This window comes from Zingiber officinale, chromosome 5A (genome assembly GCF_018446385.1).
Source record: "Zingiber officinale cultivar Zhangliang chromosome 5A, Zo_v1.1, whole genome shotgun sequence".
Classification (NCBI taxonomy): domain Eukaryota; kingdom Viridiplantae; phylum Streptophyta; class Magnoliopsida; order Zingiberales; family Zingiberaceae; genus Zingiber; species Zingiber officinale.
The window spans coordinates 84,935,121-84,951,909 of record NC_055994.1 but is presented as its reverse complement, the minus strand read 5'-3'; the positions used below and the strand labels follow the sequence as shown (position 1 = coordinate 84,951,909).

The following is a 16,789-nucleotide window of genomic DNA, read 5'->3' as shown; positions in this document are numbered from 1 at the left end:
AATACTGCAGCCATGTAACATGTATGACAACTACTGTAAGTAAACAGACTCAGTCACTGAAGTAGGTGAAGTAAACAGACTCGTCCAACAATGTCATCATCCATATAATACCATTGAGCCGCAGTAGGTGGAATCTGGTTGGGACAGATCTCTTGGCACAGATCTCTTAGCATAGATCTCTTGCTCTGAAATTTCTTTGAAACTGTAGGCTTCATCCTATCTGCCTTGGCTTTCTCCAATTTTGCAAGCCTCCTTTTCAACTCACTGGTGCTGAACTTCGACTCAAGGTTGCAACTCTCCACACACTTGATTATTTATCTGAGGGCAGTCATCTTGAGATTGTTTGATTCTCGCTAGAAGAATATAGAATCACTTTCGTTAAAACATGATACCAATAGATCAAGATTCAACCTTTCTAATACCAATAAATCAATAGTCTCAATAAGGAATTTGGGTAGCATACCAAAGCAGCAGGTGAGTTGTTTCCATCCTCTGATATGGAACTGGCTTTTCTCCTAGAGGCATGGTGGTACTCTTTCAGAAAGGATTCAAGGGGAAACGATTGCTTAAACCAGAATAATGAACAAAATAAATAGCTTCAATCTCCTTGTTGGCCTAGTGTTTATCAACTTGTCAATGACAACTGCATTACAACACTCAAAGGTTCAGACTTCAGTGAACATGCCTAAGAGAAAAAAAGAAGAATGCTAATAATAATAATAATCACAATTTTTCATTAATTATGCATCATGAAAGTAAATCAAGTGGCCAGAAACCAATTTTATCTAGCAGGAGCATGCCAACTTAAAAACACTCTTTTGAATTTCATGACTTCATCAGAATAGTGCCCCTTCGCTGTTATATTTCAAAAGGGGAAAAAGGAATCCTAATTTAATAAAATATATAAGACATGTTAAATCATTCTATCTTAAGGCGAGGGAAATTTAAAGACCAAATACTTCTAAGGAATACTGATATTACCTTGACAGTCCAATTCTTGTCAACCAATAAATTTGATGACTTCAAATCGTGATGGACGATCGGAGGGTTGCAGCGATGAAGATAATTCACTCCCTTTGCCTATAAAACAATTAAAACACAAGACCACAACTATATACATGCAACTAAAAGAGGGAATTGAATCACATTAACAATCAAAAGCAATACCTCAACAAGAAGTAAATTTTCTTGCTTTTGTTTTTATCAAACTTACCTTTGTCAGCTTACTAATAAGTTTTGCCTTCCCTAACTTCACAAACACAGACCCAGAGACAAATTAAAATAGCAACATCCAAATTTCATACAATCAACACCCAATTTGCAAAGAGTTCACAATAGCCTACTCAAATGTGAAAAACATGACAATAGTTCACAATAGGTATAGAAATGATTAAAGAGTTCAAAACAGCTTGCTCAAAGTTTCTGTTTCTGCATCACCAACATAAGATTGTTTTTGTTTCTACATTAATCAATGAACCATTAATTTTTGTTTCTACATCACCAACTCAAGCAAGAGGAAAAATGATACTGAATAAACATAATATTACTCCCATCGAATTATTTGCTAACGAATATTGTTAGAACCTACAATAATAAATACAATTATTAATTTTAATATCTCAATGAATCAACCACTAACTTTAAATTAAAATTTGATAGTACTTGCCTGCTATAGATGCCAATTCTTCTTCATATGTGTCATCATCGCTATTGTGATGATTATCCAAAGTTGATCTGACAATCAGTACCATGTCAAATGTACACATTTAATAAAAGATATTGATTTGCAAATAATATTATCATACAAATGGAGAATTAATCGACACATACCCTTGCTGTAAAATAGGGCAATTGCGCTTGTCATGTGACACACCTCGATGCCCACATCCACGACATAACCGGGACTTTGAGATTGACTTCTCCTTTGATGATTTCAATCTCTTCCCACATCCCTTTGTTCTTACTAAAGAAGGATCAATAATATTAGGAGACTCATCCATAGATTTCTTCCTTTGACCTCTATTGTCACATGTTTTACTAATGTTCATCTCTTGAATCTTATTGTAAATACAATCCAATTGCTCATCCAAGAAGTTTGTCCCCTCATCAATCAAAGATGCATCATCAATTAATACTGAAACTTTATAAGATAATCTTAAGTGCCTTGACATCAAAACCCTATCTAGATCATCAATAAAATTTTGCACCCCCAAAGCATATATTACTCCAACCTTTGCATCTCGTGTCCAACGTTTGAGTATATACTTATCAGGAAAATGAAACACTTGGTTGATACGAAAAAAAACTAACATATGCCTGCATGGAATGCCATCAAACTCAAATTTCCTACAACTACAGGATATGTTATCCCTCTGTTTGTCATGCGTGAGCACCCTTGGTTTAGAGGAAGAACTACTTTGAAAATTCATCACATGATAAACCACTGAGTCAACTCCCATAGATACTTGTTGAACATAATAACCATGACTCTCACTCATTTTACTTTAAAACTCCATCCATTTCTTTTTCGTATACAACTTAACCATTTGAGTTTCCATTGGCCAGTTTGTCTTAATCCTAGGATACTCATTCATATCAATATGATCTGCAACTAACTCATTGTGTCTTTGGTGTCTTAGTGCCCTATTGAAACGGGTGATAAAGTCTATCAATGAATTTTTATTTGAGACATATCTCTTGAAAAATGCATGGGAGCCTTCAGATCTCTGACTACTTGACACTCCGGCACAAAATACATGGCTAAAATAAGCTGGCACCCACTTATGTCGCAATTCATACATCAAAGATAACCAATCATTTTTCTCTAAGTTAGCACACTTGATAACCTCTTCCCATGAATGCTCAAATTCATCAGGTGTTGTAAAATTTCTAATAACATTATTTATACTTTGATAGTAGTCACGAAAAGTCAAAGGATGTAATTTTTCTAGAAATTTGTTCAGTATGTGCCACAAACAATATCGATGCACTGTTTGAGGGAAAACTTGGGCAATGGCTTTTGTCATAGCAGGATCCTGATCAGTGATAATCACATTTGGTGCACCTTTAGGCATGACTTCTATGAACTTGTTAAGCAGTCACACAAAAGATTCAGTTTTCTCATCACTTATAAAGCCACAACCAAATATAATTGTCTGGTGATGATGATTCACTCCTACAAATGGTGCAAAAATCAACTCATATTTGTTGGTGTTATATGTTGTATCAAATACAACCACATCACCTAATACACTATATACCGTTTTTGATAAATGATCAGTCCAAAAACATCTACTGAATCTGTTATCTGAATCAGTCTAGTATTCAAAGAAAAAAGCTGGATTTTTCTCTTTCTCAGATGCAAATAGCTCGAGTAGTGTTTCAGCATCGATACCCTTTTGTTCATCCCTTAGCTCTTTCTCAAAATTTCTAATATCTCTTTCTGTGCAATCTACTTGCTCGGGCCCTCCATATTCTATCTCCAATAATCGCATTTGTTGGCAAGTTGGCACATTGGCCTTTGAAAATCGTTGAGTCAATGCTTTTTTTGCTGCTGAAACATGATGATGTGAGCGTAGCAAATACACCTTTGAAGGAGTTGATAATGGATGATTATGACCTTCCGTGAAATTAGTGACAACCCATGCAAATCCAGTTTGTTTCTTGGCAAGTGAAATCTTTGACTTACAACCAGTTCTAATTTCACCATGTGTTCTTTCCCTTGTCCGTTGATCACATTTTGCTTGTTTATTCCGTTGATCATCCGTATGCCCTTCTTTAAAGCATACAAATGTTTTCCACACAGCCTCATTTGTTATCTTATTTTTCTTGCTACTATTTATCCTTGCACTAAATCTGGATTCGCGTGCATATTGGTTATAGAATAAAAATGTCTCATCTATTGATGAGAATTCCATCCCATATTTTGGCTTTCGCTCATCTGCAACTTGAGAAATGTATAACTGATCTTCAACATAATTTCCATCCATTGCTATGAAATTTCATATGCAGATGAAATTAAATTCTGCATATCATTATCAAATAGTCAGAAAAAATATTGTAAGAGTGATACTTCAATGCTATTCATGCAACCAGAACATGGGAGTCCATACCTTTCCCTTCTACTTAGGTCGATCAACCACCACATGTTGGACAGCTTGCGGTCTCGATTCGTGGTGTGGACGTACTCCTTCGGCTCGAGGTCCCCTTGGCGGTTGATGGCTGGCTGGTTGCCTCCGCTCGGCTGGCGTCGGCGGCTCGGGCGGTGCTTCTTTTCTTCTCGCCGCCTGGGCTTCCTCCACATTGATGTATTCATCGGCTTTGTGTAGCATATGGTCATGGCTGCAAGGCGGCTTTCTGATGAGCGAGCGGAAGAAATTGTCGTCCACAAGCCCTTGCGTGAACGCATTCATCATGGTCTCCGAGGTGACCGTTGGGATATCCATGGCCACCTGGTTGAAGCGCTGGATGTAAGCTCGGAGCGTCTCCCTCGAGTCTTGTTTTATGGCGAACGAGCTGACGCTGGTCTTCTGGTAGCGCCTGCTGCTCACGAAATGATGAAGGAAAATCGTGCGGAACTTTTTGAAGCTTGTGATCGATCCGTCCAGCAGCCTCCGGAACCACCGTTGCGCTGATCCCGAAAGGGTGGTGAGAAATACCCTACACTTTACGTCATCTGTATACTGATGTAAAGTGGTCGTGTTGTCGAACTTACCTAGATGGTCATCCGGATCGGTGGTCCCGTTATATTCTCCGATCGTCGGGGGCATGTAGTGCCTTGGTAGTGGATCCTGAAGAATGGCCTCGGAAAACTGTCGATTGATCCTCTCGAGGGATGACTCAGCCCGAGGCGCCTTCCCCTTCATAGCATCCCTCACGGGCGCTTCATCTGATGGCCCTTGATTGGCCTGTGCCATCTCGGACGGAGTCTGGAATAGCGCTCGGTGAAACGAAATAGGGACGGGCGGTGCATTCCCTAGAGTGCCGGTCTGACCTTTATTCTACGCCCATGTGGAATATTGCTCCGGCCAGTCCTCCTCCGCCGCTCAGCCACCTGACATTGAAGCTGCCTATTGTGCTAACCGCTCGGCTAGCGCCCTTTGTTGTTGCTGCTCCATGATTTTTGCCGCTCTTGCCTCAATAAGGGCGTCGAGCTCCTCTTGAGAGAGTGTCACGGTGTGTGGTCGTCCAGCTCCTTCCATCTTCTCTGCTCGGACTCAGGTGCGTTCCCACAGACGGCGCTAATTTGATCATGTCCGAGCGCTGAGTCGATGGAAACTGGGGACGTGGCGCTCTCTACTGCCCTCGGGTGATCTCTGCGATGACGTGGGCTTCCGATGAACCTGCAACAAAGCCGGGCCAGGAAGGGGTTCCCGGCGACGACCCTCCGACGCTCAAGTCAGGCAAGGAGAGAATGGAGGCAAAGTAATGAGAACTGTAGCTACAGTATATTTGGTTGCATACCTCCATCGAAGCTTGGGGGTCCTTATATAGGCCCCCGGGGAGGCGCGTACGCGCTTATCGACGCGTACACGATTCCCCAAACATACCTCAAAATGGATGTGTCAGAAAAGCACGCCTGACGCCATACCGCAACCGTTCGGGCATATCTCTGACATGACAGTGGAAACTTCCACCGTACGATTCTCTGTTTGGTCCGGCTGCTGACCATGCTGTTTGTTAGCGGCACATATCTCGAGAAGGATATCTCTGGTCGTCCTCTTTGTACTCTTCTACACCTTCTGTCTTTTATCGAACCGAGCGGGAAAGATGCTCGGCCATACTGGTCGTCCGGGGGGACGCAAGCGGGACCGAGCGAGTGGGCCGCTCGGTCCAATCAGCTGTCGTACGTGGATTCCTGAGCGTCGGAAACTCGACCCTTGGCTGAGCTATCTCCATGTCGACCTGGCCTTCTGCCGCGGCCGATCGACAAGGTGGCCTCCATGCCGACCTAGCCTTCTGCCGCCGCCGATGGCAAGGTGGCCTCATGCTCGGCCCACCTTTTACGTTAATCGTCTCGACTTTGATCTCTACGTGTTATTAACCTTTGTCTGTATAGAACTCCTCCTTTATTACCAGATCAATTATCATAGTATAACATCTACACATAATAGTCGTTATCATATAATATATAAATTTGTTTTTACTAATATTAATCAGTATTGTATTATAACCACTAAAAATCGATCAAATACTTATTATAATAATACTAAAAATTAAGAACCGTCTAAAAAGAAATAAAATATATAGGAACATGAGATATCATTTTAACTAGTGACACGCGTTGCGTGTGCCATAAGCGAGTGACGCTAGCAATTATGCAGCGTTGCGTAGCTGAATGTGCGACTGATGAAATAGTTGCGCTCGAGAATATAAACAGTAAAAGATTCTTCTTTATAAAAATTAATTTAATATATCATATATAATATTAATCAAAATAAATTTTAAAAAAAACGTATGTTTTTTAATATTATCGGTCCAAACTCAATTAAGATATGAGATTAAAAATACTCTAAATTTTTAATTGATTAATTAAAAAAATTATAAATAATATGAGTCTCGAATTTTAGATTTCTGATTAATTAATAAAAAAAAATTTTAATAATATGTCACAGTAAATTTCAGGTCCCAAATTGATTAATGAAAAAAATTCTTAATAAAACGTCATAGTCGTCTTGAAGTCTAGATTCTTTATTTATTAATGAGAAAATTTTTTAATAATATATATATATATATATAAATTATTAACAAATCTTAGAATTATTTTCGATGAAAATTAAAAAAAAAGATTAATAAGTTGGATAACGTAAAATTTTTAATAATACTTATACATACGTGAAAATTACTAATAAATCTTAGAATGTCCCTTTGGAAGAAAAATTCTTATAAATTCATCATAACTGGAACTCGAACGAATACCTAGGTGACAACATAGATATCCTACCACTGCACCATAACCCCGGAACTCGATGAAAATTAAAAAAAAAATATTAACATCATTTCAATTTAAACTTCATCATATTAATTACTAAAGGGTATATATATATATAATAAATAAAAATGGGATTGATTTTAATAAAAAAAAACAACGTGTTTTTTTTATTTTTGCCTAATATTATTATGTACAGTAAGATTGATAAAAATATCCTCTAATCATTGCAACTGAATTGGTAAAAATATATCTGTTTACTATCTAATGTCTAATTCACCACATTGCTCCTGCATTCCCGCTCCGCCCTAGGAAAATCACCTTCCACCGCACAGCACAACGTAAACAGGGAGGTAGCGCATCGTTATATTAGGAGCTTCTTCTTGCATTTCGTTTATTCAAACTTAGCTATCATTTTGCAACGATGGACTCTGTTTCACAATCTTTTCCTCTAGCTGCAGTGGCCGTGGACAAGGATAAGAGCAGCCAAGGAGCCTTGAAATGGGCCCTCGATAATGTCGCAGTCAGGGGCCAAACCCTCATCCTCATTCACGTCAACACTCATGCCGTTTCACGTAAGCTGTTTCTCTTATTGCTTCATTCCACAACTTCTCTAGAAACTAAAAACAGAGTAAGATCTAATGCCAAAATTCAACATAATTAATGCAGCGGATAGCATACGCAGGGAAATACTTACTCCTTTTCGATGTTTCTGCACCAGAAAAGATGTGAGTCACTAACTTCATTCCTCTAAATGCATGAACAGAAAAAGAATTTGCAATTAATCATCTCTGCTGATCAACAGATCAAAGTCATGGATATGATCTTGGAGGGCACTGACGTAGCTAAGGGCGTAGTGGAGTTCATCTCTCAGTCGGGGATCAACAAACTAGTCGTCGGAGCATCGAGAGGAGGCTTTGTGAGGTATCTTGACATTCTTCTAAAGCACTGCTCTAACAAAGGTTCTCACTGTCTGCATACTGCTACCAGATCATTCAGAAACTTGGACATCAGCGTCAACATTCACAAAACCGTGCCTGATTTCTGCACTGCTTATGTGATAAGCAAAGGCAAGCTCTCCTCTGTTAAAAATGCGATCCGACCACCTCCGGCCGTTTCGCCTTTGAGAATCCAGCTCCAGAAACAAGCCAACGCAGATCAACCAAGTCAACAGGAGAAGAAAGGTACGATGATCGACTTAACTTGTCATTTGGCTCGACTAGTTTCACGAACAACTGAAGGAGGCATACATTTGTCAGGTGATGCTGCAGCTTCGACTCTCAATCTGAGTAAAGAAACAGAATCAATCAGGTAAGATAAGCAACATGACAGACGTGTAGGTATCTGTTCGTCCTCTCATCTCGCCTCTCTGTTTCAATGCCTTCGAACAGGTCACCGTTGACGAGAGGGGCCTATGCATATAAGTCCGATGCAGATTTGACGTCGGGCAGTGACATATCGTTTGTAAGCAGTGGGAGGAGGAGCACGGATCAGGTCTTCCCTCCGAGGATCTATTGCTTGCCTGACAACAACCTTGCTCACAGCTTCGAGTCTCGACTATCGCCTCGCAAGTCTGTGGGTGTTCATTCCGCTATGAACGGGTACTCTTTTTCCCAGGAGAGCTTTGCATCTGACGCATCGGTACGTGAATACAGTTAGCAAAAGAAATCTAGAAAGCACAAAAAGTTTTGTGCATGATCGCTCGAATGCATGCCTTGGAACTTGCAGGAATATCAAGAAGCAGAGATAAATAGACTGAAACTGGAACTCAAGCAGACAATGGATATGTACAACGCAGCTTGCAAGGAAGCGCTTCTGTCTAAACAGAAGGCAAAGGAGCTCCATCACTCGAAGATGGAGGGGAAACAGAGACTCGAAATCGCCCGACTCGCGGAAGAAGCCGCCTTGGTTCTGGTAGAGAAGGAGAAAGCGAAGTGCAAGGCAGCATTGGAAGCAGCCGAAGCAGCCCAAAGAAAGGCGGAACTGGAAGCGCATAAAAGGAGAGAAGTGGAGATAAAGGCCATGAAACAATCCGTCGACAAGAATCCCTCGAATTCGTTTGTGCAAACGGACGCGAGGTACAGGAGATACAAGATCGAGGAGATCGAGGAAGCCACAGAGTACTTTGCGGCGGACAAAAAGGTTGGAGAAGGAGGGTACGGTCCCGTCTACAAATGCTATCTCGATCACACGCCTGTTGCCGTCAAGGTACTGCGACCGGATGCGGCCCAGGGGAGGTCTCAGTTTCAGCACGAGGTTGAGATTCTTAGTTGCATCCGGCACCCAAACATGGTCCTCCTCCTCGGTGCTTGCCCGGAGTACGGTTGCCTGGTGTACGAGTACATGGCGAATGGGAGCTTAGAGGATCGCTTATTCCGGCGGGGGACCACGCCGCCCATTCCCTGGCAATATCGGTTCCGCATCGCCGCAGAGATCGCCACGTGCCTTCTCTTCCTCCACCAAACGAAGCCGGAGCCTCTGGTTCACAGGGACTTGAAGCCTGCAAACATCCTGCTCGATCAGAACTACACCAGCAAGATAAGCGACGTCGGCCTGGCCCGCCTTCTCCCGCCCTCCGTGGCAGACCAAGTCACTCAGTACCGCATGACGACGGCGGCCGGGACGTTCTGCTACATCGACCCGGAGTACCAGCAGACGGGCATGCTCGGCACCAGGTCGGACATTTACTCCTTTGGAATCCTGCTGCTGCAACTGATCACTGCGAAGCCTCCCATGGGGCTGACCCATCAAGTGGAGCGCTCGATCGAGACGGGAACGTTTCGACAGGTGTTGGATCCCTCCATCCAAAATTGGCCGATCGATGAAGCTTTACGGTTCGCCAAGTTAGCACTCAACTGCGCAGAGCTGAGAAGGAAAGACCGGCCGGACCTAGGAACAGTCGTATTGCCGGAGCTCAATTGGCTGAGAGCTTTTGGGGAAGAAAACACGCAGCAATTCGCAGTGGACAACAACGTCGGCGCCTCATCGTCACACGATCGATTTTCTGTGCAGGTAATTAAGGTGTTCAGTCCCCTACACTTGAGCTGCATGTCACTAGATTGAGCTTCCATGACGTTCTCTTTTGTTTCCTCCAATCATTCAGGATATCAGGAGTGGCCCTTTGCATCAGCAATCAGGATATCAGAGCTCCAGCCAATTTAGCGGATCGTCGATCAACTGAAGATCGTCGAGCACACCATGGGAATATTTCAATATATCGTTGAACAGAAATGCGAATATTGCCTCTCCATGCACACTCAGCAATCAGTTAGATGTCAAAAATTAAGTTATGAAGATTGTAATATGTGCACACTTCTAAATCTATGTTGGATCATTTTCACTGTTTGGCAATGTATAGCTGTAACTGCATGATCTCAGTAACTTAAGAATTCAACTAAATCTGCATGCCCTGGAGAATGTTCTTCATTCAGTTAAGTAGCAACTAAATGGTCGCATACTATTCTTGTATCTGCATTAAAACCACCACAAATACAGTGACTTCACAAAGCATTGAGAAGAGTACGAGATCATGCTCTCTAAATGCTTCAAGCACTTACTAAAGCTCTACTTAAAATAGTAGTAGTAGTAGTAATAATAATAATAATAATAATAATAAATTTAATTAGTCTTATTGATGATTAGTACTGGGATGATCAATCCAGTCCCATGAAATTTTTTATTGATCATCAGGATAAATCGAGAAGTGTTCATGGTGGATGACTTAGAAGTTCAGTAGAAAAAAAAACCCTATATATTTATCATAATTAGAATAGGGATCAAATCGTAAATATCTGGATGACAACTTAAAAATTCTGTCGTTGTCCTATAACCCCGGGGCTACTAGAGCTCCACTAGCAATCATGTAGAATAGAAGATCAATCTCTTCGAAAATAAAATAGATGATCCATGCACTACTTTGCTGAGCATGATCACCTTAATTAGTTAATTAGTGGATAAAATTTCAATGAGACTAGCTTTATATAGGTTGTTCTTATTAATGGAAAGAATTGTTTTTTAAATTTGTTCTTATCTGTAATCCTAATTTAGGTCTAGCTATATAGTCTATATGTAGGTCCCATGGACATATAAGGGTAAGTGATGGAGATTTGTCATTTAAGATCGAATAATCGAACCTTAGAATTAACGTAGCGTAAATCCTTGCATCCTATATAATTAACCCCACCAATTTACTTGTTTCCTCAGTAATCGTGATTTACTTCCTCCGTTTTAATCCTGGGCGGACTGGAAGGAGACCAGGGGATAGACTACTTATAATTACGGCTGGATCATTTTCGCGATCCAGCCACAATTGATTGTGATTTCTCCCTAGGTTTACCGTCTCTCATATTATAGTTTGAATCAAGACGGGTGACCAAAGGTCATCTGGAGGTTGTCGGCGGTGGACAAGTAGCCAAGTTGTTGGGCGCCGTGATAGGGGCGGCCTCCGACCACCCGTCCCAACCCAAACTATAATTTAAGGAGACGGTTGACACTAGAGAGGGATCACAATCAATTATAATCGTATTGGTGCCATGATCCAATCATAAATTATAAGTGATCCATCGCCTAATCTTTTTGTTATTTTTTTTTTAACCAAGAGATCTGACCTCCTTTTTTCCAATTATATAGTCTATATGTATATATTGTAATATTTTTTAAAAATAATTATAAATATTACAATTTTCAAAATCTCTTTAACATTTAACCATTTTTAGTAGGGTGTTAAACGAGCTAAGCTGAGCTTTGAAGTATTCAAACTTATTTGATAAGGTAATCGAGCCAAGCCTAGCCGAGCTTAAAATGAACCAAGCTTTTAAAATGATTGTTCAAGTTTGACTTGATTTATTTTTATGAGTTTGAGCTTGTTTGAAGCTTGGCTTATTTAGATGTTATCGAGCTCTCAATTCAACCTTGGCTTAAGCTTGGTTCAAATTTGGCTTGAGCTTGGTTCGAGCTTGTTCGTTTAGATGTTATCAAACTCTCAATTCAAGCTTGTTTGATTATTTAAAAACTTTAGTTATTTGATTGGTTATTGAGCTTGATAATTTAAATTTATTTGTTTATTTTATTTTATTATTTATTTAGTATATTGAAAAGAGTTTTATTAATGAATATGATTTGTGAATATTGTTCATGAACATTATTCACAAACGTTAACATGTTGAACACATATGTGTTCAAACTTGTTTATTTATTTTAACGAGTTGCTCAAGCTTATTTGTTTAATTAATTTATGTATATTGAACTAATATAAATAAGCTCTTATCAAGCTGAACACCAATCTTATTCACAAACGCTTGGTTTATTGACCGTCCTAATTTTTAGTCAGTGATTTAATTATGAATTATTTAAATTTTAAGGGGCGTTTTGCTAATCAATCCAACTATAAATGCACTGCTTCCTCACAAAGAGGCTTAATTACAGACCTTCCTCTGCCATGGAACTTCTTTCTTGCTTGAGCAAGAAAGCTAACAAGAAACTTTCTTCCTTAAAAGCTTGTTCATGGCGTTCGCTGTGCTTCCTCTTCGACTTCTTCCTCTTCCGCTGCGACCCCTTCTTTATTCAGATCTGCTACTTCCTTCTAACTTCCTCTTTCGGCTTCCTCGCGCTGAGGATTCTCACGCCGAATAGCAACGCTGAGCAGGGTCATCCTAGGAACTTGGACCTCTTCTTCATGTCGGTCTCCGCCGCCACCGTTTCGAGCATGTCCACTGTGGAAATGGAGTCCTTCTCCCCTGCCCAGCACTGGGTCCTCGTCGTCCTCATGTTCATCGGCGGCGAGGTCTTCACCTCCGTGCTAGGCCTGCACTTCACCAACCTCAAGCTAAAGCGCGAAAGCGAATCATCGTCATCTAGTAATTCTACTTCCATTGGCAAATCTCTCAAGTTCCTGGGCCATGTCGTGTTCTTTTACATCCTCTTCGTCAACCTGAGCGGCGTCTTCCTGACCTTGCTCTACTTCTCGCTCGTCGCTGACGCGAGGGCGGTGCTGCGGATGAAGAAGATTAAGGTCATCCTTTTCTCCATCTTTGTAACGGTTTCCTCCTTCACCAACTGCGGCTTCACTCCAAACAACGAGAACATGGTGGCCTTCAAGAGCAACTCTGCTCTGCTCTTGATACTGATCCCTCAAATCCTCGCGGGTAACACTCTGTTTCCTCTCTGCTTGAGGCTGGCGATCTGGGTGATGAAAAAGACGACGAAGAGGGAGGAGTTCAGGGACATTATCCGGCGACCGGAGGTCGCAGAATATTACAAGCACTTGTTCCCTCGCTCTCACTGCGCCTATTTGGCGCTCACGGTGGCCGGGTTCGTGCTGGTGCAGCTTGTTCTGCTCTGCCAGCAGGAGTGGAGCTCGCCGGAGATCTTCCACGGGATGAATGCGTTCCGGAAGTTGGTGGCCACTCTGTTTCAGTCGGTGAACTCCCGGCACGCCGGCGAGTCAGTGTTCGATATCTCCAAGCTGTCTCCGGCGATCTTGGTTCTCTTTGTCGTCATGATGTCAGTCTCCAATCTAAATACCATGATCTAAATTGCAGAAATCTCTACAAATTTGCGAATTTGCAGGTACCTTCCTCCGTATACTTATTTCATTCCAGAAGAAAGAGATCCTCCTGCTTGGAACTCTTCCAACAACAGACGAAGAAAGTTGCTTCTGCGGAGCTTGCACCTCTCTCTGCTATGTTTTCCGGTCATCTTTGTCATCTTCATCAGCATCACAGAGAGGAAATCATTTTCGATAGATCCTTTGAATTTTAACATCTTCAACGTCGTATTGGAAGTCATCAGGCTAGTTTTTTTTTCCCCTTTTCCATTTAAATTAATATATAAATCAAGCACAATCTGTTGGAACAGAAAAATGAGGATGAGATGAAGTGGTTTAGTTTTGATGTTGCAGTGCGCATGGAAACGTAGGGTTCTCGATGGGTTACAGTTGCGATCGGTTGATAAGATCCGATGGAAGGTGCGAGGATGTATCGTATGGATTTGCAGGGAGATGGAGCGGCAAAGGGAAGATGATCCTGATGGTGGCCATGCTTTTGGGAAGGCTGAAGAAATTTCAGATCGAGGGAGGGAAAGCATGGAATTTTGGTTGAAAAATAATTTTGTCAATTATGATTAATGCCGTAAATCAAAGAACACCAACTTTATTGTAGCAAAAGCTAATTAGTTTCAAAACAATTCTATATAGCTATAAATTCAGGAGTGGTTTATCACTCCGTCCCAAATTAACCAAACTGTTGATCCGGTTCCATCCCAAATTAACTGACCGTTCAAGTTTTTTTTTTAATTTATTTTAAATGTTGGAATCAAGTTTTTTTAATACAGGTATAGATATTAAAAGAAATGTATTGATACTGAGACTTAAAGTCAGGTCTCTAAATTAGAATTAAATATCTTAACCAATTAGAATATAACTACTAATATTTTTATACATTAATTAATTATTTAATAATTAATCAATAGTTTCTTTTATTATTTTATTATATTGCTATTCTTAATCATTAGGATTAGAGTAAGATAGATATTTGTTTATTTGTTTATTTATTACTAATTTATAATAGTTTATCGGTAAATAATTTAGTTAATTATTTAATAATTAAATAATAGTATTTTTACTATATATTTATTATTAATAAGTCTAATATGAAGCTCCAATAAATAATACATATGATCCTGTTCAAAAATCGTAGAGACTGAAAGTTAGAGATATGACTACTACGTTGACTGGATATAGACCAAGCTCCGATCTGTAAGTACAAGAAATGGTAGTGCCCAGCTAGGAAAGGGTCCCTGACATTGGTCCTCCAACGCTTAAGTCAGTTACCGGCATGAAGAAAAAAGTGGAACAACAATAGCACAAGAGTAAACAAAAAGTGAATAATACGTATCTACGTCGATGTACGGACCTCCCTTTATATAATGCCCTGGTGGGCGACATGCGTAATTTTTTAGGCATGGGCACATTCTCCCATTGGTCGCGGGCATGTTCTCTGATTGGTCTTGGACACATAGTCATGGACACATTCTCCAATTGGTTGTGGGCACGCCCTCTGATTTGTCGTCGTACAATATGCTTGTTGATTAGACCCTGTGTCAGCGCTCCTAAAAGGATATCTCGAGACACGTCAATGGTCCCTCTGATCGGCCGAGCAAGGAAGCTACTCGGATTAAACTCTTCCGCTCGGTCGGCCTCGACAGTCCTTCCTTGTGATGATTGGGTATAGTAGTTTGTCTCCTTCCGCTCGGACCAGCACTCCGATCTCCTTAGTGTTCCGTCGCTCTGTACTAAGAGTTTGGCGATCTTACCATATTGTTCCGAGCTAAACGGGCGGTCAGCTCGGACAAACATGTTGTCGATCGAACATAATCTGGCCCGACTAGCCATTGTAATTGACCTCCGCTCGGCCTCTATAGGTGATAGGTCTCGGTAGTTAGTTTCCGTCTGACCAGACTAACGCTCCGGTCATACACACGCTCCTCTACTTTACGACAACCGTCTGATGGTCTTGGCTGAACGGACGTTTCGCTTGGACCGACCCTTTGCTGATGGGGCAATACAAGCCCAATCGACCACTATTGGAGAGATCTTCTTAGCCCCTCAGCGTCCGACCCTCCGACCCTGTGCTGTTGACCACCTTGACTTTGACATCCACATCAGCTGCTCTATCTGTCCTTTGACTCGCACTTAGTGCCCCCTTTATCACCGTATCAATATGAAAAGGACTCTGATTCCGATTATGGTTGGAAAGAAGAAAGGAAAAAAATTTATGTTAGTTTTAGGGTTTAGCTTTAGCTATATTAAGGCTAATAAAAACAAAAAATTAAGAGAATTTTTTTTATAATAAGGTTAATATGTTTTAAAAATAATGGTTCCTTATAAATAATAATGATATTTATTCAAATTAGTACTAAAATTATATAATAGATACAGTTTAGAAATCAATTTTAAATATTAGAACAATAGAAACCGTTTATAGTAGTACTTTATATAAAATGATATTAACAATTTCTAGATTATTTTTAATAGTTAAATCATTAAGAATGATTTATAGTAGTGGTTTTATTCAAATTGATGCTAAAGTTATTCAACAAGAGTTGTTATAAAATTACTTTAAAAATGTAAGAGAATAGAAATAATTTAGTTCAAACTAATTCTATTATTCGATTTTCAAGAGCGGTGTTAAAATCGCTCCTAATAAACTATTCCTATATGGATATTTTTTTTATAGTGTCTAGCCAATTAGGAAGATCACTATCTTTATGGTGAGAAAAAATGATTTGCTCGCCCCTAGTGTCTCCGTTAGCTCGTCCCCATGCCAACATGAAAAATGTAAATTAGGGGTGGCTACTAGTCTTAGGCAATTGAATAACGCATAGGGAGTGCAGGCACCCGGATACTAGCCAGGATTTGACCCCTAGACCTCATGGTGATAACACCACCAAGCGCTAGCTAACTATCCATCCCGAAAGGATAAGAACACTATCTTTATGCCCCAGGGCATGATAGAGTGCAATGATAACGCAGCGGAGTTCTTTCCATACAACAATGATTTTACCCCCTAAGTAAAGCTTTTGAATTTATTTAATGGCCAATTTGTGGGGTCGAGTAGGAGTGTAATCAAATTGACCTGAGCTGAAAAATAAAAAGTTTAAGCTTGACTCGATTTATTTTTTCCTAAACTCCTGTTCAATTTAAGTTTTAATTCTTAATCTCACGCTCGATTTATAATAAAATTAAATAGTCTACGGATAACCCGTGCTCCTCGTTTAAAAGTTAAATAAACATAATAGTTTGTTTACGTATCATTTCATATCATTAATAAGCTTGAGTTCTAAATCGTTAGGTATCACAGCGAC

The 16,789-nt window shown here is 40.4% G+C and overlaps 2 protein-coding genes across 2 annotated transcripts; both read left to right on the top strand.

The window, feature by feature from the left end:
• Window positions 1-7,300: 7,300 nt before the first annotated feature.
• LOC121979721 (U-box domain-containing protein 35-like) lies at window positions 7,301-10,185 on the top strand. The gene is made up of 6 exons (XM_042531704.1): window positions 7,301-7,503; window positions 7,598-7,656; window positions 7,734-8,239; window positions 8,320-8,569; window positions 8,627-9,940; window positions 10,032-10,185. Exons 1-6 carry the CDS (start codon window positions 7,353-7,355, stop codon window positions 10,107-10,109), a joined length of 2,358 nt encoding a protein of 785 aa, XP_042387638.1. The 5' UTR covers window positions 7,301-7,352; the 3' UTR covers window positions 10,110-10,185.
• Window positions 10,186-12,317: 2,132 nt separating this feature from the next.
• On the top strand, window positions 12,318-14,105 carry LOC121979720 (probable cation transporter HKT6). Its single transcript, XM_042531703.1, has 3 exons — window positions 12,318-13,429; window positions 13,496-13,717; window positions 13,827-14,105. The coding sequence occupies exons 1-3, from the start codon at window positions 12,318-12,320 to the stop codon at window positions 14,023-14,025; spliced, it is 1,533 nt and encodes a 510-aa protein (XP_042387637.1). The 3' UTR covers window positions 14,026-14,105.
• The last annotated feature ends 2,684 nt before the right edge of the window (window positions 14,106-16,789 follow it).